General features: G+C 36.6%; 1 protein-coding gene across 1 annotated transcript in view; it reads left to right on the top strand.

Moving 5' to 3' along the window:
• Window positions 1-21,559, top strand: part of csmd3b (CUB and Sushi multiple domains 3b) — a 1,941,594-nt gene that overhangs the window by 1,621,243 nt on the left and 298,792 nt on the right. The window contains exons 25-27 of the mRNA XM_060823982.1: window positions 6,390-6,516; window positions 8,686-8,888; window positions 16,603-16,794. Of these exons, the coding sequence (XP_060679965.1) occupies window positions 6,390-6,516; window positions 8,686-8,888; window positions 16,603-16,794 (522 nt within the window). The remainder of the gene's footprint in view (window positions 1-6,389; window positions 6,517-8,685; window positions 8,889-16,602; window positions 16,795-21,559) is intronic.

The following is a 21,559-nucleotide window of genomic DNA, read 5'->3' as shown; positions in this document are numbered from 1 at the left end:
CCTAGCAGGTTCAATCTGTGGACTGGATATATTCTGAAAAAAGAAAAAGACAACAATATTGGACATCATATGGATGTAGGTAAATGGTGTTTGATACATAGAACGCTCATGTCCAATTCATAACTCCTTTAGTTAATGAGTAATTGTAAGGTTTTATTTGCTTTGGTAAAATTTCCTGGCAATAGTTAAGCTAATGAGAATTCATGGGGTTTATCAATTATAAGCTAGTTTAGAAAAAAAAGAAAATTTCTACGTAATAAATTTGACAGCACAGGAATGTGTTGTGACTGCAGAGTTGAGAGATCTTGGCCTACAGGATGATTTTGGGAAAATACATTGGCAATAAATGTCTCCAGCTTAAGGAGGATAGGTTTAGAACCATTGAACTGGAGGCCAAGCTGAAGAAACTGTGACACATTAGTGAAGGGAAAAGGTAGGTGGAGACCTTGTTTTGGCAGCCCTTAGGATGGAAATGGCAATGGATGTGGTCATTGTGGACCATCTGAGAAAAAAGAAACGCAAGTAGAATAAAAAATTTCTTTCTGATGTGAAAATCTGAGGGGCTAAGTTCAAAATTAAAACAGAACAGCAAATGTAATCAATATGAATTGTTAAGTCAAACATTCATACCAGTTGGCGTAATATCACCCAGATTAAAGTTTTAAATGTTGGCTGAAGAGTGGCACAGGTGGCACACATTCTGGTTTATGGGGCACTGACAAGAATACTCAGGGAAGAGGGAGCAATTCCTTCAGGATGGGTGTCACAACCATGTCCTGACAAATGATATGCCTAAGGTTGAGGAATCAGCTTTAGACCAACAGTGTGTATGTGTACATATGTGTTTGTGTGAGAATTCAGATGAAGGAAGATTTAAAAATCCAGTGAGAAAGGTCAAGATATTGAAGGCATTTAGCAATGTGGATAAAGCCAAGCAGAATGAGTGTTTAACAAAACTTTGTGCCAGCAAAAAAGGTTATTGCAAAAATAGAAGTATGAAAATGAAATTAAAGGCTCAATATCTCAGTGTTCAAAGTATCTATAATTTAATAGATGAACTTATGGCACAAATAGCTGATAATAATCTAATCTCCATTATGAAAAAAATGTTTACAAGATGTTCAACATTGAGAAATTGACATTCAAGGAGATATAGTATTTTGAAAATACAGCGAGCTAGGCAAAAGCGTATAGAATCAGAGAATCACTACAGTGTGGAAGCAGGCCATTTAGCCCAACAAATCCATAGTGATCCTCCAAAGAGCATCCCACCCATGCCTACCCCCTACCCTATCCCTGTAACCCTGCATTTACCATAGCTAGTCCACCGAGCCTGCACATCTTTGGATTTTGGAAGGAAACTGGAACACCCAGAGGAATCAACATGGAGATGGGGAGAATGTGCAAACTCCACAGAGTCACCTGAGGATGGAATCAAACTCTTAGGGGTTCGTAGCCTTGATGGTGAAGGATGACATAACAGTATTAGGGAGAAGACATCTGGCCTCAGGAGATCAGAATCAATGTAGATGGAAATTAGATAGAGCAAGAGTCAGATAATACTGATGGGAATAGTTCATTGTGAGAGACTTCAATTGTCAGAAAGACAATCACCTTGATCTAAAGGATGAGTTTGTAGAACATTTCTATGGCTGTTTCTTGGAGCAATATGTTGTGCAACTGATTAGTAATAAATGTATCAATGATTTAATATTGTGTAATGAAGCAGTGTTAGTTAATAATTTTACGGTAAAAGCCCTGCTTGAAAATAGTGATCAGAACACCATTGAATTTCATGTTAAATTTGAAAGTGACATACTCCAGTCAAATCCTTAAATCCATACAAAGCTAATTACATAAGTGTGAGGTAAGATCCAGCTATGGTCAATTCAGTAAATCATCAAAAAGGTTTGTTGGGAAGCAGGCAGTTGGAAACATTTAAAGAAAAACATTGAAATGTTCAATAAAATACATTCCATGGAAAATAAGAACAGAACATCAAACACTCATTTGTTTAATAGTTAGAGTTAACAACAATGAAGATTGGGAAAGTTTTAGAAATCAGCAAAGAACCCTTAAAATTTGATAAGAAGGGAAGAATAAAAGGTGGCAACTGAACGTGTTAGACAAATAAAAAACATATATTATGAGCGTTTATATAAGTATCCAAAAAGGCCAGTTATGACTGAATTAAACTTTGCTACCTCAGAAAAAGAGACAGAAGAAATTATCATGAGGAATGAGGCAGAAATGTTTTGTATCTGTCTTCACAGTGGAAGACATAAATTTCTTACAAGGAACAGCTGAAAACTTAGGCATGGAAGAGTGAGGAAATGACTATCTGCAGGTAGAAAATATTGGAAAAAATTAACTGATTAAAACCTGAAAATGCCCAGGCCCTAATTCCCTAAACTCCCAGCACTCTACAAGATCTGCAGAGATTGTGTGTGCAAATGCAATAATTTTCTAAAATTTCTTAGATTCGGAATGGTCCTATCATTTTGGAAATTAGCAAATGTTACACAGATTATCACATAAAGAAAACAGAGAGAATACAATGAACAGTTCAGTTGGGCTAACATCAATCATTGGGAAAATGTTGAAATCAATTTTAAAGAAAGTCTTAACAGTGCAATTAAAAAGCATTGTACGATTCAGGCAAAACAGCATGGTTTTATTAAAGGGAAATGCAATTTTATGAGTTTATCACAGTTCCTTGAGGATGTAACTGGTAGGTTAGATAGAGTGGAAACAGTAGTTGTAGTACACCTGGACTTCCAAAAGGCACTGCTTAATGTGCAAGACAGACGTTAATAAGCAAATGGAGAATTGACCAACATTAAGAGTCCAGGAATAAATGAGATATGCTCAGTTTGGTCAGCAGTGAATAGTAGATAGCTGCAAGGATCAGTAGTATGACCTCAACTATTTTTTAAAAGTTAAAGATTATAAGTCTTACTAAAACTCTACATGCTTTCAATAAGGCACATCTGTAGGACTGCATCCGATTTTGGTCTCCATGTTTATGGAAGAAATTATTTGCATCGGAGGCACTCTAGGGAAGGTTTACTAAATTGCCATTCTGAAGAAAGGTCACTAGACCTGAAATATTAGCTTTGCTTTCTCCCCACAGATGCTGCCAGACCTGCTGAATCTTGTTTCCAGAAATTTCTGTGTTTGTTACTGAACTGGTCCCTAGAATGAGGGTACAGTTTTCTATGATAAGAAACTGAGTAAAGTGGGCCGCTATCCTTCTTGAGCTCAGAAGATTCACAGGCATTTCCATTGAGACATTCAAGATTCTGAAGTGACTAGATAAGTTTGTTCTTGAAAGATTATTTCTGTTGGATGGGGCCTTAAAACATGGATATTATATAAGGGTCCAAGTGAGTGGGTTGAAATAGAGGTTATGAGGAACCATAGGATAGCGGGGAAGGCAGTATGAATGGTTACTGGGAGTGTGTGGAGGGATGAGATATGGAACTAGCTTATTGTCTCTCTTTTTTTTCTTTTCATACCTTTAACCAAGTATTGGTACACTGAGACAGGACTTCCACTGAGCCACAACTGCATCCAGCAGCATCCATATTCTACTTGGTGTCACCCATCACAAACACTTTTAATGTCTGAACTCGGAATAAAGTTATCAACATCTGGAGCAATTTTAAAAAGTCCCAGATATGGTTTTTGGAGCTGACAATTGTCCTGACTCTGAATTACTCACCCAGATAAGGAAGTTTAACTTGTTGCCTTCATCACAGCCATATTTATTGTCCCGTGAAAGCACTGGAGGCTACAAGTGCCAGATGGAATTTACAGTGAGAACCATCAATATCATATTGTGTATCTTTTCAAAAATAAATTGTACATAATTGTAATCAGATGTGGAATCTGTTTCCCACAGCTCTGATCATACTCAGTTGTTTGTGCAATTAAGTGCACAGATTCAAGAGCAGACAAGACACCCATCAAGGCATTTTCTTCATTACAAAACACATTTATTTTGAATGCAAAATTGGGGAGTACATTTGTGGCTGTATCATATACCTGTATGCTCTCCAGAATCCAGACCTCACCTGCGTAGTTTATTATTAATCTAAACTTGACCAGTTGAAGAGATGCTATGCAAAGCTGAACATGCACAGGATGGTAAAGTGTAATGTTTCTTAATAGTCTAACATAATTTAGCATTGGCTGAAGCCTGTACAAGGTAATGTAACCATTGCCATGCATATCAAGTGAGGAACTGAATGAGGCAGGGAAAGATTTTGGCAAAATTAAGAGAAGAGAACATTCAGATAGCAAAATATTATATTTGTTGTGTGGTCAATAGAATTAGTAGAGTCATTAATTAAATCCTGCACATTAACAAAACAAAACAAGCTGGCTAGAAAAGCAGTTCTGAGATTGCAAATGTTGCTAAATTACATATGTTGACTTCATGTACTGGCATCATGTTTTTTTCTGTAACTCGGCATAATAGAAATATTTTGGATTGTCTGCCATTAGTCTTGATTTGTTTTAGCACTTTTTAATATTCAAGACCTAGAGTAGTGGTTTAGTTTTCAATTTAACTACATTTATTCATTTAACTGGATTAACAATGGGAAAAAAAATAATGTTCTCTTATCATTCTGACAATATTTATGACTACTAAAACAAACGATTTTGAAAAACTTATGAATTTTTAAAATGGTTTTTCAGACTGAATTGCATTTAAACAGTGAGGCATAGAAAAGATGCATTGAGGAAAAGGTCTAGTGGCTCATAAGAAATAAATGCTTCGGGTGTCTGATCAGCGAATATAATAACGAGGTGCTTGTTTCATACTAATGGAGTTCCAATGGCCATTGAGAAAATAGACTTGCTCTCTGCAAAGTATTTGGGATTAAATGTGTTATTGTTGGAAATTGGAATCCCCTTCGGAATCTGTGTTCACTCTGTATTTCATATCTGGTATTGTCTGTGAAAGGTAAACCTCATTTAACTGCTATAGTAGTATCAGGTGGCACACCAGCCAACTATGAGTGAGAGTTTTACAAAGCAGAAGGTTTTGTTCTTTGAAGAATTGGAAGCTAACTCACAAATGGAGATGGGCAACAGGACGACAGTGATCTGACATCATGAGTAGCTGTCTTCTGTAGCTCAGATTGTGCTGGAGATGGATCATTGTTTCTTTGAAGAGAGAGTAAATAGATTTTTTTAATTCAGCATAGGATTCAGAGATTATCAGGGGTAGATGGGAATGTGGAACTAGACATACGGATCATCCATTATCTTATTCAGTGGTGGGGCTATCTTCAAGGGATGAATGGTCTTATTCCTACTTCTAATTCATAATTTTGTGTATCCCTAAGTAAGTTGACTATCAATAGAAAATAAGCTTCACCTTTCAAGATGGGAATGTGTTTTCCTGGGAGGAGGTAACCAGTTCTGTGTCTTTTTATTAAAGTTTTGTCAGAATGTTCCCATGGTAATAATGTAAAATATTCTTTAGGTGATCCTGATGCTTCATAAGAGACCATAAATCGTGCATGTACTGTAAATTACTCTTAAGTAATATATAACAAACCTGTGTGCTGTTTCTTAAGGTTGAGCCTTATCAGTGATTTAAACTAATACCACCAAAAAACATTGGTGGCAGTGAAACTATCTACTGTTTCCCAGTCTCCTGTTATAGTATGGGGAACAAAAATGAGGATTATGTCCATTATAATGTCAGGCACTACCTTACATATTTTGATTATCTCATATTTAGAATTGTGCCACACTGGCTAATATCCAAAGCTTGATAAAGTAACTGAATATATAACAGTTGGAACTCATTGATCCTATTTTATTCAGTTAGTACTTAACTATGCCTAATCATACTAATTACTAAACACATTGTACATCTGCACATTGGTGGTTTGACTGATATGAAGGAAACAAACAACTTCTAATTCCATCCCTACTTTCTCACCAGTTGACTGCCCAACCAACCTTCTGTTCTAAGCACTTTGCTCTTGATGAATGTTCCCATTTGTGTCTTTTATCTTTCTGTTCACAAACAGGAAAGGGAGCAGGTAGGAGAGTGTGCCAGACAGTCCCTGCCAGGTACCCAAGATCTGGCAACTTTCCAATGTGCTGAAAATGAAGTCTGTATTGACTGTCAAGTCAGGTTACACAATGCCTTTCCTTATTACAGTCTTTGAGGAAACATCTTCAGTAACTAGACTTTTCACATTTTAACAATTCTTTGCCTTTTTTAACAACTTGTACGATTGTATTTTTTCTTTTCAATGCAAATCAGTTCCATAGCATTTCTGTGGAGAAAACAAAAATGACCAATAAGTCTCAAACTGTCACAGTTACCACGAGGTTAACCCAATATATCATTTCCCTATTAGCCGAATGTGGAGGCCAGTTCAAAGGTGAAGCATCTGGAAGGATTCTGTCCCCTGGTTACCCTTTCCCCTATGACAATAACCTCCGCTGCATCTGGACGATTGAAATGGATCCAGGAAATATTATCAGGTACCATTGTATAGTCAGTGAAAATATTGTGCTAGAATGATTCTATTCCAAAGCAGTTGTGAATATGTACTAATTGAATAATGCATGTTTAGTGCTTTCCTGTTTAATTACTTGAAAGATCTACATTTTAGTAACTCAGAATTTGTGAGGATCAAACAATAGCAATAATTTAGCAAACTATTTCTCAAAAATGCATTTCTAAGATTTAAGAATTGTTTTTGGTGATGGATGAGTTCACAAATATTTTACAATATGAAGCTTTATATGTTAGTTGTCAAGAAAATGCTTTTTTTCAGTTTTTGAGTACCACTGAAATGCATTATGCCCCAGTTTCAATGACCCATTACCAAGAATAAAACAACTTGTCAAGACACCTCAAAATTAGAAAAAACAATTAAAGTACAATAGATTTTGAGCGTTAATTTGTTGGACTCAGTCAGATTCTATGCTCACAATTTGTACGCTGGAATCTTATCACTTTCACATGGTATACAAATAATTAGTATTATGCAGAAGTAAAATGTAATGTCATGTAGACCGTGTTTTAAGAGGCTGTACTGAGGGCAGCATTAGCGTTCTAATCCCTGGTTTTTAAGTGATGTTGTCAATGGAGTGACGGCCTGTTCATCCAGCAATAATGTATGCTTAGGAGAACTGACATAACGAGACAAAATCAGAATTGGTTTGTTACTAATGGGCATCTATATGTTGAAGCCTATTCTGTAACGCAATTGAGTCCACTGAACAATAATTCTTTATCACCACATGACAAATAAACCTGATTTTTAAAATATAACTGGCTTACATGTAACATAGTCATTTTGTTTTATTTTCCCTCTGATCCTTTTCTTGCACTATTCTCTACAGTTTCCTGTAAAGTGACTTAAAGGCACTTCCACCACTTTATTTCTCCATTTTTGCAGCTCTTATATTACTTCTGGAAGTCTGTAGAAGTTTTACTTTCCCAAATCTAATTCACTGTCTTAGTCCTTCATGGCTGTGAAATGGTGGCAACAGTTAGGATTAGGTAAGATCCTCAATGAGGATAACTGTGATGGTAAAGGTAGGCATGGAAACAGAAAGATTAACCTTCCTGGTTTGTGTTCTAAAATATGAACTACTTACCTCATAACCATGTGAGACTCAGTACGTACATGAGACAAAGCATTTTAATATGACCAGATGAAAATATATTCCCTCTGAAAAGTAAGCACTGACAACTATTTACACTTGATATTTAGTGCTTGGTGCTTATTCATTCCTGGGTGTAAACCTAATCTATAAAGAGAGGATGTAATGCACCTCATTTTATTGTTTTCAGGGTACTAAATGGAATATGTTTAGGTTATTTCAACCTGGTTTCTAACAAGCAGCTCACAAACAACCAGAAGAAAGGATGATGTGAGAATATGAAGAATTGATTTTTAAATTGAAACTTTCCACTGCATTTACCTTTACTTCATATTTTTTTTAATTGCTTCACTTATTTTCAAGTTATTAAGAGCAGTTATTTTGTACATTGAACTGAAAACAGAAAATTAAGCTGAAAATTAAATAAGTTTATCCTGCAACTAGCGATCAAAACCAATTACACTTGCCCCAAAAGCAACAATATCAATATAAAGGTTTGAATTAAAATACTGTATTTCATTCACAAGACAATAGTGAAATGAATTTCCAATGCCAACTGGCTATTGCTTTCCTGAAAACTGAGCAGATGATAATTTGAAATCCAAGATTTTTCTTATTTGGCCCACTTGATGTTGTATTCAAGTAACCCAATAAATAAATGAGTCGTTATTTATCTGAAACAAATACAAGGCTCCTTAAATGTTCACAATATGGTCCCAAGCTGCTTGGAAGACTTCAATTGCAATTTTCACTTACAATGGATGCACCTTCTGTTGTACAGTCTTCTAATTTGTACCAGGTCGTGAATATCTAGCTCCCTCGTGAAGAATCGTTGTAAGCTGCTCATAAAATCACTCAGGAAATATCGAATTTTCTATTCTGTGAGATGAAGAAAATCAGAAAGGTTAAGGCTACCAAAAAGAAATTGTAAACTGAATGTTCTCAGATGTGGTGTAACCCAGATTTTAAAATGTTCTGAATATATGACATGAATCTCACAGAGTTGGAATGTCTTTTATATCTGTTTTCATTTTACAGTCTTCAGTTTCTTGCTTTTGATACTGAGGCATCTCATGATATTTTACGTGTATGGGATGGTCCTTCAGAGAATGAGATGCTTCTGAAAGAAGTCAGTGGATCTCTTATTCCTGAAAACATCCACAGTACCCTGAACCTCATCACAATCCAGTTCGATACTGACTTCTTCATCAGTAAATCAGGATTTGCTGTTCAGTTCTCCAGTAAGTAATGTGTAGTACTTGATTCTTTAATAGTTTAATCTCTGCTTTGAAGAAAAACTATGTAATTTCTCAATGGTACAATTTTATGGTTATTGATGTCATAAAGTAAATCCAGTACAAGGATATGATTATAGTTATTTTGCTTTCTTCAAATGGTGCTCGTATTGAAAAGGGGCAGATTGCTGATCTTTCTTTGTTTCAGTTCAAAACTTTATTGTGCCTGTTAAAAGATTATGCTTATGTCCAATCAATAAAAGATAAAATGGTGTCTAATTATTAATATTAGTGACATCTATAATGAATGTATTGAATGGACATGGCCCTACTATATTCCTGCTTTTCTGGTCTCCTACATTCGAATTAACTACAATGAGATTTATTTTCTAAAAATTGCTCTTTGATTTTGTGTGCATCGTAATATTTAGTACATATGCACAGTTTGAATCTTCAGTTATCACCTGCTTAAATTCTGAACTTTTAAAAAATAAACTTACCTTTACAGTAACAAAATATAATGTCCCAATTAGAGGTTCACTCTATTACAAATGAAATACAAAATAAAACACAAGTAGGAGGTAGGAGATAAACTCAGCTGAAAATTATGTTGTCGAACTTTCTTTTTGCTCTTGACGAAATTGTCTGAGACCAGACATGATTGTGACATCTTTGAACAAAACCAAGCTAACCACTCATCAATAGCAAATGACTATTACATTTATAAATCTTGTATGTACAGTGTGACCAATTTATTCTTAATGTTAGTCAATTGGATCGATAAACTCATTACTAATATAATAAGTCACGGTGTGGTTCGGCATTTATTTCACCTGTTGCTATGATTTACAAATGGTGAACTTTTGCTCCCAACGAGACCAGTGGGGTAAGTTGCAAATTGATGGACTGTCACTTTACAAATGCTGAGTTTGCTAAGTTATTTCCATTGGGAATAACTGTTCTTTCTGTCCTTCAAAATTGAGCTTTTTTTTTAAAAATAAGAAACTTGTCACCTTTATATACTCTTGCCATAGAGAAACATACAACTGATGTACTTTAAAAAAGCAGTCTTAGTTAACTTCAACACAGCTTTTCATAGAAGTTAAGCCTTTGCATTTGTAGATAATTTCTAATCAAGCTGTTCAGAGATTTTTTACACACCTTTTGGGAAGGGGGGAATTGAACTCAGGACACCTATTCCAGAAGTAGAGGCATACATTACCTCTGCACCATAAGAGCCCCAAAAGGACTAGCATTCACTCAGTTTCAGTGAGGCAGGGTGTGTGTAATTCTCCTTGAGTCTGGTACCCTAAATTGCTTGGCAATGCTGGCAAGTCATCTGAAAATTTTTTTATCAACTGGTTCAGATGCACTTCTGGATTAACTGGGATTTAAACTTGGACTTTCTGGGTCAAATGTAAGGACAGTGCCACTGCCCCACAAAACCCCTGTATGCTCACATTTATATAATACTTTTCATGACTGTCAGACATCACAAAACATTTAATGGCAGATTGAGTATTTTTGAAGTAGGTCCTGTTGCAATTCAGGAAATATGGCAGCCAAGTTGTGCACACCAAGCTGTCACAGAAAGCAAAGTGATGATGGCCCGATAAACTAGCTTTGCCATGTTGTTTCAGAACAAATATTAGTCAGGGCATCAGAATAACCTTCAGGTATTGTTTGAAATAGTGCCATGGGTATTTTATGTTTACCTAAGGCAGTTGGAGCTTCATTTTAACATCTTATCCAAAATGTGGCACCCCTGACAGAGCATTACTCATTCAGTATTGCGTTGGACAGTCAATCTTGATTCTTGAGAGAGATCTTTCAAAAATTAGTAGGAAATTGCTGTGTAGAGAATACCAGAAGCAAAGCAAAACTCTGTTAATATAGTTAACTGAACAGAAAGGATCCAATCTAGGAAATTTTGCATATTTTACAATTTACGAGGTTAAATTGCAACTTTAGCTCAGAGAGCCAGAGTTGATTAGTGTTTTCTGTTGGGAAAAGAGTGGCAGCACTGTCCCTTGAACAGTATGTACTCATTCATTTTTCTGTCTTTTTTTTTCATTAAAATCAACTGTTCATTAGAGAGGTAAACCAATGTCATTCATCCTAATAAACTGGGGAACTTTGGAGACAAGTAAATAACTATGTATTGACTTAATCGACTAGGTTAAAGCGTTCTATCAAGTAGGAGAATCTGAATTAGCTGTGTCAGAATATTGAATTCAATGCAAAATCAATCAAAATTAAGAGAGTGAGAGAAGATAGAATAAGAGATATAAATTGGTAGCACTGTTGTAGCTCTGAATTGAAAGGTTTTGCATTTACATCTCAATTCAGGGCTTCAGCACAAAAATCTGAGTCTGAAACTTCAGTGGAGTGTAGATGACAACTCTGAGGTGCCATCGTTTAGATGAGAAGTTAAACTGAGATCCTGTACGCCTAATTGGGTGGATGTGAAGAAGAGGTGTGAATGTTTTAAGATTCCGGTTAATATTTAACCAATAATTGATACAAGTAAATAGATTACCTGGTCATTACCACGTTGATACTTGTGGAATATGAATTGATTGTAATGTATCTAAACTTAAAAAAACCTCCATTGGCATAAAGCACTGTGAGACAGCCTATCATGAAAAGTATCTGAAGGAATGAGGCTCTTTGTTTGTGTAATTTAACGTTCAGGTAGTTTCCCAATCATTAAGACCTATCAAACTCCAAAATAAGGTACATTGGAATGGACAAACCCTAACCTCATCTTTCAAATTTAGACCATGTCCCTGAGCAGCTCTGTTCTGTTCAATACATTTGTTTGGTACATCAGGCATTGAGATCTCATTAAAGGAGCAATGCACTTCAGTTGAGATTTTCTAGATTGTTACTTTTAAATCCACGTGAATGGTCACTAGATGTTACAGTATAGTTTCCCATAAACTATGGTCAGCATTGTAGTGGGGCAGTTACTTTTATACCAATATCCAGGCTAATATCAAATCCAACGACAAGATATTGGAAGAAGCTGAGACCTTCAAACAAAATTTTGCATTGATTTTAAATTGTTCTTAATTTGTGAGCATTGATGATATGGTCTGCCTTAACTCTTAAGCAGGAGATGGCAAATGACATCCAACCACATCCTTCAACAATTTGCTTCATGCAAAGCATGGAAAGACACCAAGAAAATTTCAGTAAATAGGTGAATTGTGTCATTGGGAAATGGATAATTTTTACCTTTTAAGAAAATATTGAATGCTGAATATTGAAATGACGAGAAAATAAATCACATTGGAAAAAACATTGTGTAGGCATTTTCAGCAATTTGTGGGAATCCCATCGACAGATTATGTAATTGTGGGGTCATTATTAAATAATAACTATTATGAGCCTTACTACTTGAAGCATTGAACATCAACAATGTCTACTTTCCCCTCAATAATCGGGGTAACATGTACTGAAGATGTGAGTGAAAAGCTTGCACAATGCACTGAATGTAATATTTAACAGATACAGTTGATTTGAACTTTTATCGTTGGCTGGAAACTGGAATGGAAAATCAAGCAAGGTGTGTAATGTGTCATTTATCACTGCCAGCCAGCAATACAAGTTCAAATTTACCCCACTTTCTTTAAAACTTGTTGCAGGTTGTAAACTAAGACATCTAGTTCGATGCCATTGCATTTACTCAAGGAATGTAATCACTTAGATTTACAGGTGACATGATATATTATGTTGATCGAGGTGAAAAATGGAAAATATTACTGAAGGTTCATTTCTCCAAAAAGGAACTTACCATTTCTGTGGAACAGCATAAATAACAAAAACCACTTTACTAACAACAGAGACAAAGGCCAAAGCACAGTGCATTAATGCTGGGAGCATTGCATTGACATGCACAAATTAATGCAAAGCATGGTAGAGCGGACAAATACAAGATACCAGTAATTGTACAAATGCAGGGGATGCAACTGGGAGGTGTGGCAGCTGGGACTTCCCTGAAGTCATCTGAGCACCAGACATGAGCTACATGAGTCACCAATGAGAATAATGGCACCACCAATATCACCATCACCTTCAATCTTGCTCCCTTTGCCTCAAAGGCCATCCATGTAGCAGGAGCATGACAGATACCTAAAGTGGCTCTTCTATAAATCTTGTGACAATCATGGGTATGCCAGCCGCAAAGCAGACTCAAGCAAGCAGGCTGCCTCCACCTCACTATGGTCTACAAAGGGAGCATTGCATAGAAGTGACTGAGGGTGAAAGCTATCACATCGGGAGAACATTAAGTGGTTCTTTTGGCTTTGCCTCACTAGTAAATATGTATTTTGTTGATACCAGAACATACCAGATATTGACAGCAGACATATGAGCTATTGGTTTTAATGGAAAAACTGGAAAAGAAGATTTGATGAAGGGGATCAAAAATCTTTGAAGGGTCAGTAACACCACTAGATCACCTATGACCAATACGAATGGATCAGTTCAGGGCTGTGTCTGCAATGGTTTCTTTTTACAGGTAGCTGATGGTGAAAACCAGATCAGGCAATCCTTCCATGTAAGAAGGGCTCATCTATAACATGTCTGGGTTAGATACTTCCTGATGATGGCCTCCTGATAAACTCCTTACTATCTACAATGGTCTGGCCACCTCTCTGTCCAGCAAGTCCCCTGCTCTCCATGTTTCTGTTGCTGTTTCTTCTTCTGCTTCTCCATTTCCTCCATAAGTTGCATCCATCTAAAACATTGTCCTCATATTTCTGGAGGCTACAGAGAGTGTCGCAGACCATACAATGTGAGAGAAGAGGCAGAGAGGCTGATGAATTTGTGGGGATATTTGAGAAGTTTAACCAAAGTTTTGGATAATGATTATATATTTTCTAAAAGGCATTAATGAAAAAATATTTGTTGATAATATGGGGCTGTGTGGGGCACGGGAATTAATGAAGCTGCAAGGGCTTAAAGCTAGAGACCTTCTGATCATATCATTTACCTGACTCCATTGTTGTCCTGGGCCACTTTTGAAACCTGTGAAAACTGAGCAAGTTGATAGCTTAATCAGTTGGCATCAATGGTGGCAAAGATAAAAATACAAAAATGGAAATTAAATCACAGAGTAGCTTTGGTTGCATAAATAAAAGCAATCCATTAGGGTATTAAATAATAAAAATGTACTGTTAACTGTAACAAAGAAAAGGCTATGGGACAGTTAAGAAACCTGCCTTGTTACATTGTGCAAAAAAGGATAAAATTAGGAATGAACACAAAAGAGGTTAGTGAAATTTGGGAACACCAAAAAAAGTAGCCAAGAAGGGATTGAAGTTGGATGATCATTGTTGTGGAGAGAGGAAGAAAGAAAGAGAGGGAATGTGGCGAGACCAGTGATGGAAATGAGGGAAGTCTAAGACCAGATTGATATGGTAGGAACAAACTTTAATTCAGTGAAAGTGGGACAGGAATGGTTGATTGACAAAATGAGGTGGAGGAGGATGATCAACTAGCATTGGAGAAATGCAAGTAAATTCAGAGCAACTGAAAGAAGACAAATGAGGAAACTGTTCAAGTTCCTAATAGACATAGAGAATGTTAAAAACACCATCCACAATACCCAGTAATACACTCTGGCTGTAAATCAGGAAGAAAGTAACATAGCTAAGAAAAGATGCCTTGTGTACACCCAATGGTTTGTTACACCAAATTACTATACAAATATGTAGGCGAGAAAGTGTTCCTCACACTTAATAACCTTTGCTATTTTTCCCCAAAAAGCTCTGAAACAACATTACATTTCCTTAAATGCTTGTCATGTACTATCATGCAGCAATGAGACACAACTTCAAACCTGCAACATACGTTTAGAGCTGGTTTCCCAAAGAAAACCTGAAAAAATATCTTGCCTGGCAAATGCTTTGAGCTCCAATCATAGTTACTCATTTGTTAATTTACTCCAGTAGATAGGCTGGGCATTAATCTGTCACTGAACTTGCAAAACACATTTGCAATGCACCAATTAGACAGTTGCATTGAACTGAAAGGCTTTACATGTTTTAGATGATGAAACTGGGTGAGTCACTAAGGAGAAGAATTATTATCTGTTTGTTCTATCTGATATATCTTCTTTTTTTCTAATATATTTATCCATTTCCACTTTAAAAGTAACAATCAATCGACAATTTTTGTTGCTTCTTAGAGGGCACTCAAATCCTGACAACTTTTGATCAAGTATCAGGTGTTGTATCCTTGACATTTTCAATTGCAAAATGCCTCACAATTAGAGCAGACAGCAATTACTGATTGCTGTGTTGCTGCTTTGCATAATTTTTGCAGAGGCTTCTGCATATTAGCACACAATGCACAGTGATCTTGTCTGAAATCCTTAAGGTAAACTTTTCCAAACTTATTTTTCTTCCCTGGTGAGCTGTATATTTCCTGTCATTCTGGAGTTGCAAGGTTGGCAGAAATTGCTCAAAGAGAAAATGTGTTCAAATAAACTGCTGTATGGTTCCTAAGCATTTTGCAGAATAATATTTAGACATGTCAATGTCTCTGAGTTGCTCCTTGTTTTATGCTTAAAGCTAACAAACAGAGATAATTTGAGGACTGACATGGTACACCATTTCTCTGCAACATAGTATCATTCTCATTATATTGTGACACATCATTGTTCTTTTTCATATTATTTTGAAGAATCATTCATTTGAATTGACAATTTCTATTTTTCCCTAAAAAAAAGTTCTACTTTGTAGTTTAATTTACTTATGATGTAGATGTAATAATTGAGACGGAGCCTGATTTTCTTTTTCCTGGATTTGTGGTAGGAAATGAAATGAGCCCTGGACAATTAGTAAATGTTGCTAGCAAGTGACATCTGTGCTGTTTCTCCAGGATTACCTGAAGATTTTCTGTCACAAGCACGGTGGGAATTAGAAAAACTTGCACTGAATGCTACTGTGTATAAAAAAAGGTCATGGATTTTGTTTGGCTTTAGGTAAACTTCTTAGTCTAGTGGAGAAAACATTGTAACACCCACTCTCTGTCCCAATCTGAGCACTGGGCTATATTAAATGCCAGATCTACTATCAGCTTCAATGGTGACCATACGCATGTAGCATGAGCATTCACAGATAACTCACTTTACTATAGAAGAAGAGGGTGGGAGTCAGCTGCAAATTACACTTGAGCCAAAAGTTGGAATTTAAGAGGAGGGAAAAATAAGCAATTACAATGATCTTCCAAACGAGTGAGTCCCTGTTCTGCAAATACTGGAAGAGCAAGAGGAGCATCAGAATCCAGATGATATGAAGGTGAAATGCAAAGCAGAAGACACAATTACTCCTGTTGGTGATACGTCGTATTTATTTTGCAATGATATTGGGATTTCGGTGTTCACACTGAAATTCTATGAGAAATTTGGGTGGATAACCTGACGTGCATTTTGTGTAAAGTTAACATGAGTGCAATGTGGAAAATTCTGACCTATAATATCTTCCACTTGTCCAGCTCTGTTTTGATGGGTCATGCCAAAAATAAGAAAGAATAGAAATTGAACAAGCAGAAGTTCCATCTCAAACATTAATGATACCATTACGAATTATGAGGACTTTGAGCTTTCGTGAGTGTTTAACTAAATGGACGTGTTCAATTTAAAAGAAAAGATTGCAGCAAATGAGCCAACGTTATTATTGTAAATAACATAGCTCTAATTAATCTCTAGGCTCGGTGGCAACCGCTTGCCGTGACCCTGGTGTGCCAATGAATGGGAGTCGGAATGGAGATGGCCGAGATCCTGGGGATACTGTCATTTTCCAGTGTGAACCTGGCTACGAGCTTCAGGGAGAAGAGAAAATTGCCTGCATTCAGGTGGAAAACAGGTACTTCTGGCAGCCCAGCCCTCCTGTTTGCATCGGTACGTGATTTCAATTGCACTTTTTATTATATAAATTGTTTTAGTAGTAACAGGTTTTAATCTGCTTTAAAATGTGGAAAAATTGTCTGTGCATTTTTATTTTGTTGCTACTTCCTGTTTATACAAGCATAGACAGTAATGACAAGAGAACATTCTGGAAAAGGAACCCAATAGGTTGGCAACACCTATGGAGAGAGAATTGCAGCTCACATTTTGAACTTGATGTGACTTGCCTTTGCAACCCTCAAACTCAATAGTGTTTGGAAAATAGAACAAACAGAGAATTAAATGTGTTTCACATTCAAAGAAATTGACAAATCTCGATTTTGCTTTGTCAACTGTAGATCAGTGTACATGTCAGTCACTTACCTGTACTGTACATTATGAAAAAACTAAGTAAAAGTTAGATGGAAGCACCTCATTGCAGAAATTTAATCAACAGTTCTTTTGAGAACAATTTAAAAAGAAGTATTTATTCAGTGGAAGTGCTGTGGAAAGCCTTAAAATCTATGTATCGTGGGAATGATGTTCAGGAACAAGAATAGGTTCAGATCTAATTTGTGAGCACGATGACTTAAATGAAGAGCTCCAAACATGAAGGTTAACTTGATAGTTTGGGAAGACTAAGGAGTAATTTGATAGATTTGTTTAGAACTATGGAAGGATAGAAAGAACACGTCAAAGCTAATTGACAAGTCACGAATAACAGACTTGGAAATGAGATAAAAGGACAGACTACAGGAAAATGCACTTAGAAATTTGAGACTCTGTGGAATTCAGTGCCAGAGTGAATCATTGAAGCAGAGACTATGATAAGATTTAAGATTAGGTTTGCTAGGTGGTAGTGGAAAGGGCGAGTTAAGAGATTGGATGCAAGTAGCTGGCCAAATCCGGAATATTGCTGATCTGATGATGACTAGATAACAACAAAGACATATGAGGGCCATCTGCCTGTTTGTGTGAGAGATTTTATGGAGTATATAATATTGCTTCCATTATTCATTAATAAAAATGGTGTCAATATGAGGATGCGGGATAGACTTCAAGTTATTTAGCTAAGTGGTGTGCTGAAGCTAGCTGCCAGAATGTTTTATTGATCATATCATTTTAGCTGTATTTATTTAATTTAATACCCTCAGACAGTTGTAATTCCTCCAAACTAATTTTCTCCCATGATAATATTAACACTCTGTGAGGAACTTTATGGTTAATCATAACTCTCTGCAGCTGGTCACTTTTAAGTGGTGTATTTATGGCAATATGTTTTCCAGTGCCCAATTATGTCTGATTTCCCTCTGAAGTGCCTTAGGACATTTTTATTCTTGAAGCATGTGAGAGAAGTGCAATTTGTTGTTCGTTTTAAATCTTTCTTTTTAAACATTGCATTATTGTACTTTGTGTCCCCTACTTGCGAGTGCCTAAAAGAACATGATAACAACTTTGGTCCACTCTCACACAATTAATCATACTGTCTTGTAAAATTCTGGTAATATGGTAAACAAAATTTGAAGGAAGTGAATCTCCATATGCCTTTGAAATAGCATGAACATTGTAGCAATTTGTATAGTAGATTGACCTCCACAAAAAGTTAATTCAGCTTCACCACAGTTTCAGGACTATTATGTGCGCCAAACTTGTTTCCTGATGCTGTGATTCAATCATTTAAACACAGAAATGGTTTGCACTACTCCATTACAACTGTCGGAGGGTATTAAATTAAATAAATACTAACCCTCAGGATTTGGGAGATGCCCAACCCACTTCTGGATCACCTCCCTTCACCTGTGTTGAGTTCTGGTGCCAAATGGTTCTGATCAAATCCAAGCCAATTAACAAGAAGCAGTTTATTGGTTAGTGACATTTAATAGCACCAGCTATCATAGCTTCCATCACTGTGTTGATAACTGAAAGCATGTTGCTGAGATGGTAATTGGCTGGATTGGATCTGCTTTTTATGGACAAAATGTGCTGAGGCATTTTTGTACTTATTGGAAAGCGGCCTATGTTGTCTCTATACTGTAACAGCTTGTCTGGGGAAAGAGTTGTTCTAAACCACATATCATTAACACTGCTGCCAGGATGTCAGAGCTCGTATCTTTTGCTTTATTTATTGCATTCAGCCATTTCTTGATAGCAAGGGAAGGCAGTGAGGTGGAGTCCCTGTCATCTTCTCAATACAATGCCATTTTACTCACGGCAGGTAAGGTAGAGATCCGCTCTACCACCCAGATATGCATTCACGGCTACCTCCACTTTCTGGCACATTCCCAGCAATAGCTGCCACTCCTGGTGGTGCTCCTGGGATTGCTGAACTTCCAGCTGTCTTTATTGGTAATCAGCTTTCCTCACTTGAAATAACAGCTTTATTAATACAACACTTTCATGTTAAGTTGATAGTTCCTGTTATTTCACATTAATCAACATCAACATTGTATTCCAGAGCTATCATTTACTTCATGGACTTCAGAAGACAGTTTAAATCAATGACAGTACATATCTGCTAACTATATTCTCCCCAGGAAGGAGTCCTCTTGCTGGTTAGAGACCCCACCTAACGAGCTTAATTTTATAGGCAAAAATGAGGACTGCAGATGCTGGAGACTAAAGTTGAGAGTGCGGTGCTGGAAAAGGCACTGAAAACTCATGATGAAGGGCTTTTGCCCGAAATGTCAATTCTCCTGCTCGTATGTTGTCTGACCTGCTGTGCTTTTCCAGCACTATACTGTTGGCTGAATTTTATGGTCAGTGACAAAGTAACAGTGCCGAGGACTAAACTGAAAGAAAGGTGTCCAAAAATATCCAGTGATCTCTGTGTCATACGTTTCTGCTTTCCCAAAAGCAGTTTAAACCAGACAGCCAAGTTCAGGCAGCATACAACAGTAGTGAGAACAGTAAGTGAGTGAAAATCTAATCACATTAAAGTACTCTCACAGCAAACTTGAAAGTTAAAAGCATTAATGTCCTCAATAATTAATTTACATTTTCTGATAGCAAATTAAAACATTATAATTGGATTAAAGTGAAACAAAATAAAAGCAAGATACAACATTTATTACCCATTATTAATTGCCCTTGAGAAGGTCATCATAAGCTTCCAACTTAAACTACTGTAGTTTGTTTGATGCCGCACACATCCAGTACACAGTATTCCATCATACTCCTGAACTGTGCCCCACAAATTATAGAGATGTTTCAATATGTCAGGAGATAAAACACTTGCTGCAGCATCCTCACCCTCTGATCTGCTTTTGTAGCTATAGTGTTTAAGTGGTTGGCCCACTTAATTTCCAATCAATGTTAAACCTCCTAATTGCTCATGATGGGTGATTCAGCAATGTGATACTGTTGATTGTCAAGGTGAGGTGTTTAGATTTTTCTTTGCTGCTGATGGTCAATACCTAGTCTTTGTATGGAACAAATTTTACTTACCACATCAGACTAAGCCTAAATGTTGCTCGGGTTTTGTAGCTTATGGGCATATACTGTTACTTGATGTGAGGAGTTTTAGACAGAACTGAATGCACACTGTGCAATCATCAATGGACATTTCCATTTCTCACAGTTATAACTAAAGCAACTGTAGATGGTAGGCTAAGGACATTTCCCTGAAGAACTCAGCATCCTTAAATATAAACCAAGTGGTCCAGGTTATAGTCCCAGCTATGTCATAATATATCTGAATAGGTTGATTGAAATATCCCTGAGAAGTGCCTGTAGTGATGTCTTGGGACTGTCTTGAGCTGACTGACCATCAGCAATCACAATTACCTTCATTTGTGCTTTGATATGACACTGATATTGGAGACTTCACCCCAGCTTTCTCTGATTTTGATAGGCACTCTTGATACCCTTCAAAAACATTTACTGTCATGATGTCAAAGTGAGGTACACTCATCCCACTTCAGGAATTCAACTCCCTTTATTTATGTTGAGTTCGGGAACCAAATGATCCTGATCAAATCCAAATCAATTATTAATGAGCAGTTTATTGGTTAGTGACATTTAATAATATCAATGACACCTTCTATCATTTTGTTGTTTTCCTGGTGCAAGTATTAAGCATGCCTCTCAATGTTTTGAGCATATTGTTAAAGGTGAGATTAAGAAGCCAGAAATTATAGGTAGGAATGACATTTTTAGGGAAACAATAAAGCAGTGCAGAGTAAATTTAAGAGGTTAGGCAGAAGATTAAAAAAATGAAACTTTAAAAGTAATATATTCTGGTTTACTCCCAATGCCAAACTCAAATGAGGGAAGGAACAAAAGGTTAAAGGAGATAAATCAAAGGCTGAAGCTATTTTGGGGGTTTGGACAATTGGGCTATTTTTTAGGATAGAAAAGACCTGTTCAAAAAGAATGGGTCAAACCTAAACTGGAAAGTGACCAATATCTTGGCAAGGAGATTTGCTCATTATGTTAAGGGAGACTTTACACTGATAGAAAAGCTGAGTGGAGGAATTCTAAGTAGCAGTATGAATGGAAGGGTTGATGGAGAAGTTCTGAATGTTAGGAGAGCTTGTCAATTCAAAAAGAAAGACAAGGGGGGAGCAGAGCAGATGACTGAAGTGAATGTGTGGGAAAGCTTTGTGTACAGCAATCATAATTCTAATAATTTCAAAATGGTTATGGAAAAGTTAAAGCCTTCTATAAAAGTTGGTCTTCAATTGGAGTAAGGCAAATTGTAATGGTACGAGACAAGAACTTTCAGCAAATTGATTGGAGTAGACTGTTCACAGATAAAAGAATGTCTGACAATTGGGAGGCG

The sequence above is a fragment of the Hemiscyllium ocellatum genome, chromosome 4 (assembly GCF_020745735.1).
Source record: "Hemiscyllium ocellatum isolate sHemOce1 chromosome 4, sHemOce1.pat.X.cur, whole genome shotgun sequence".
NCBI lineage: Eukaryota > Metazoa > Chordata > Chondrichthyes > Orectolobiformes > Hemiscylliidae > Hemiscyllium > Hemiscyllium ocellatum.
This window is presented reverse-complemented; position numbering and strand designations above follow the sequence as displayed.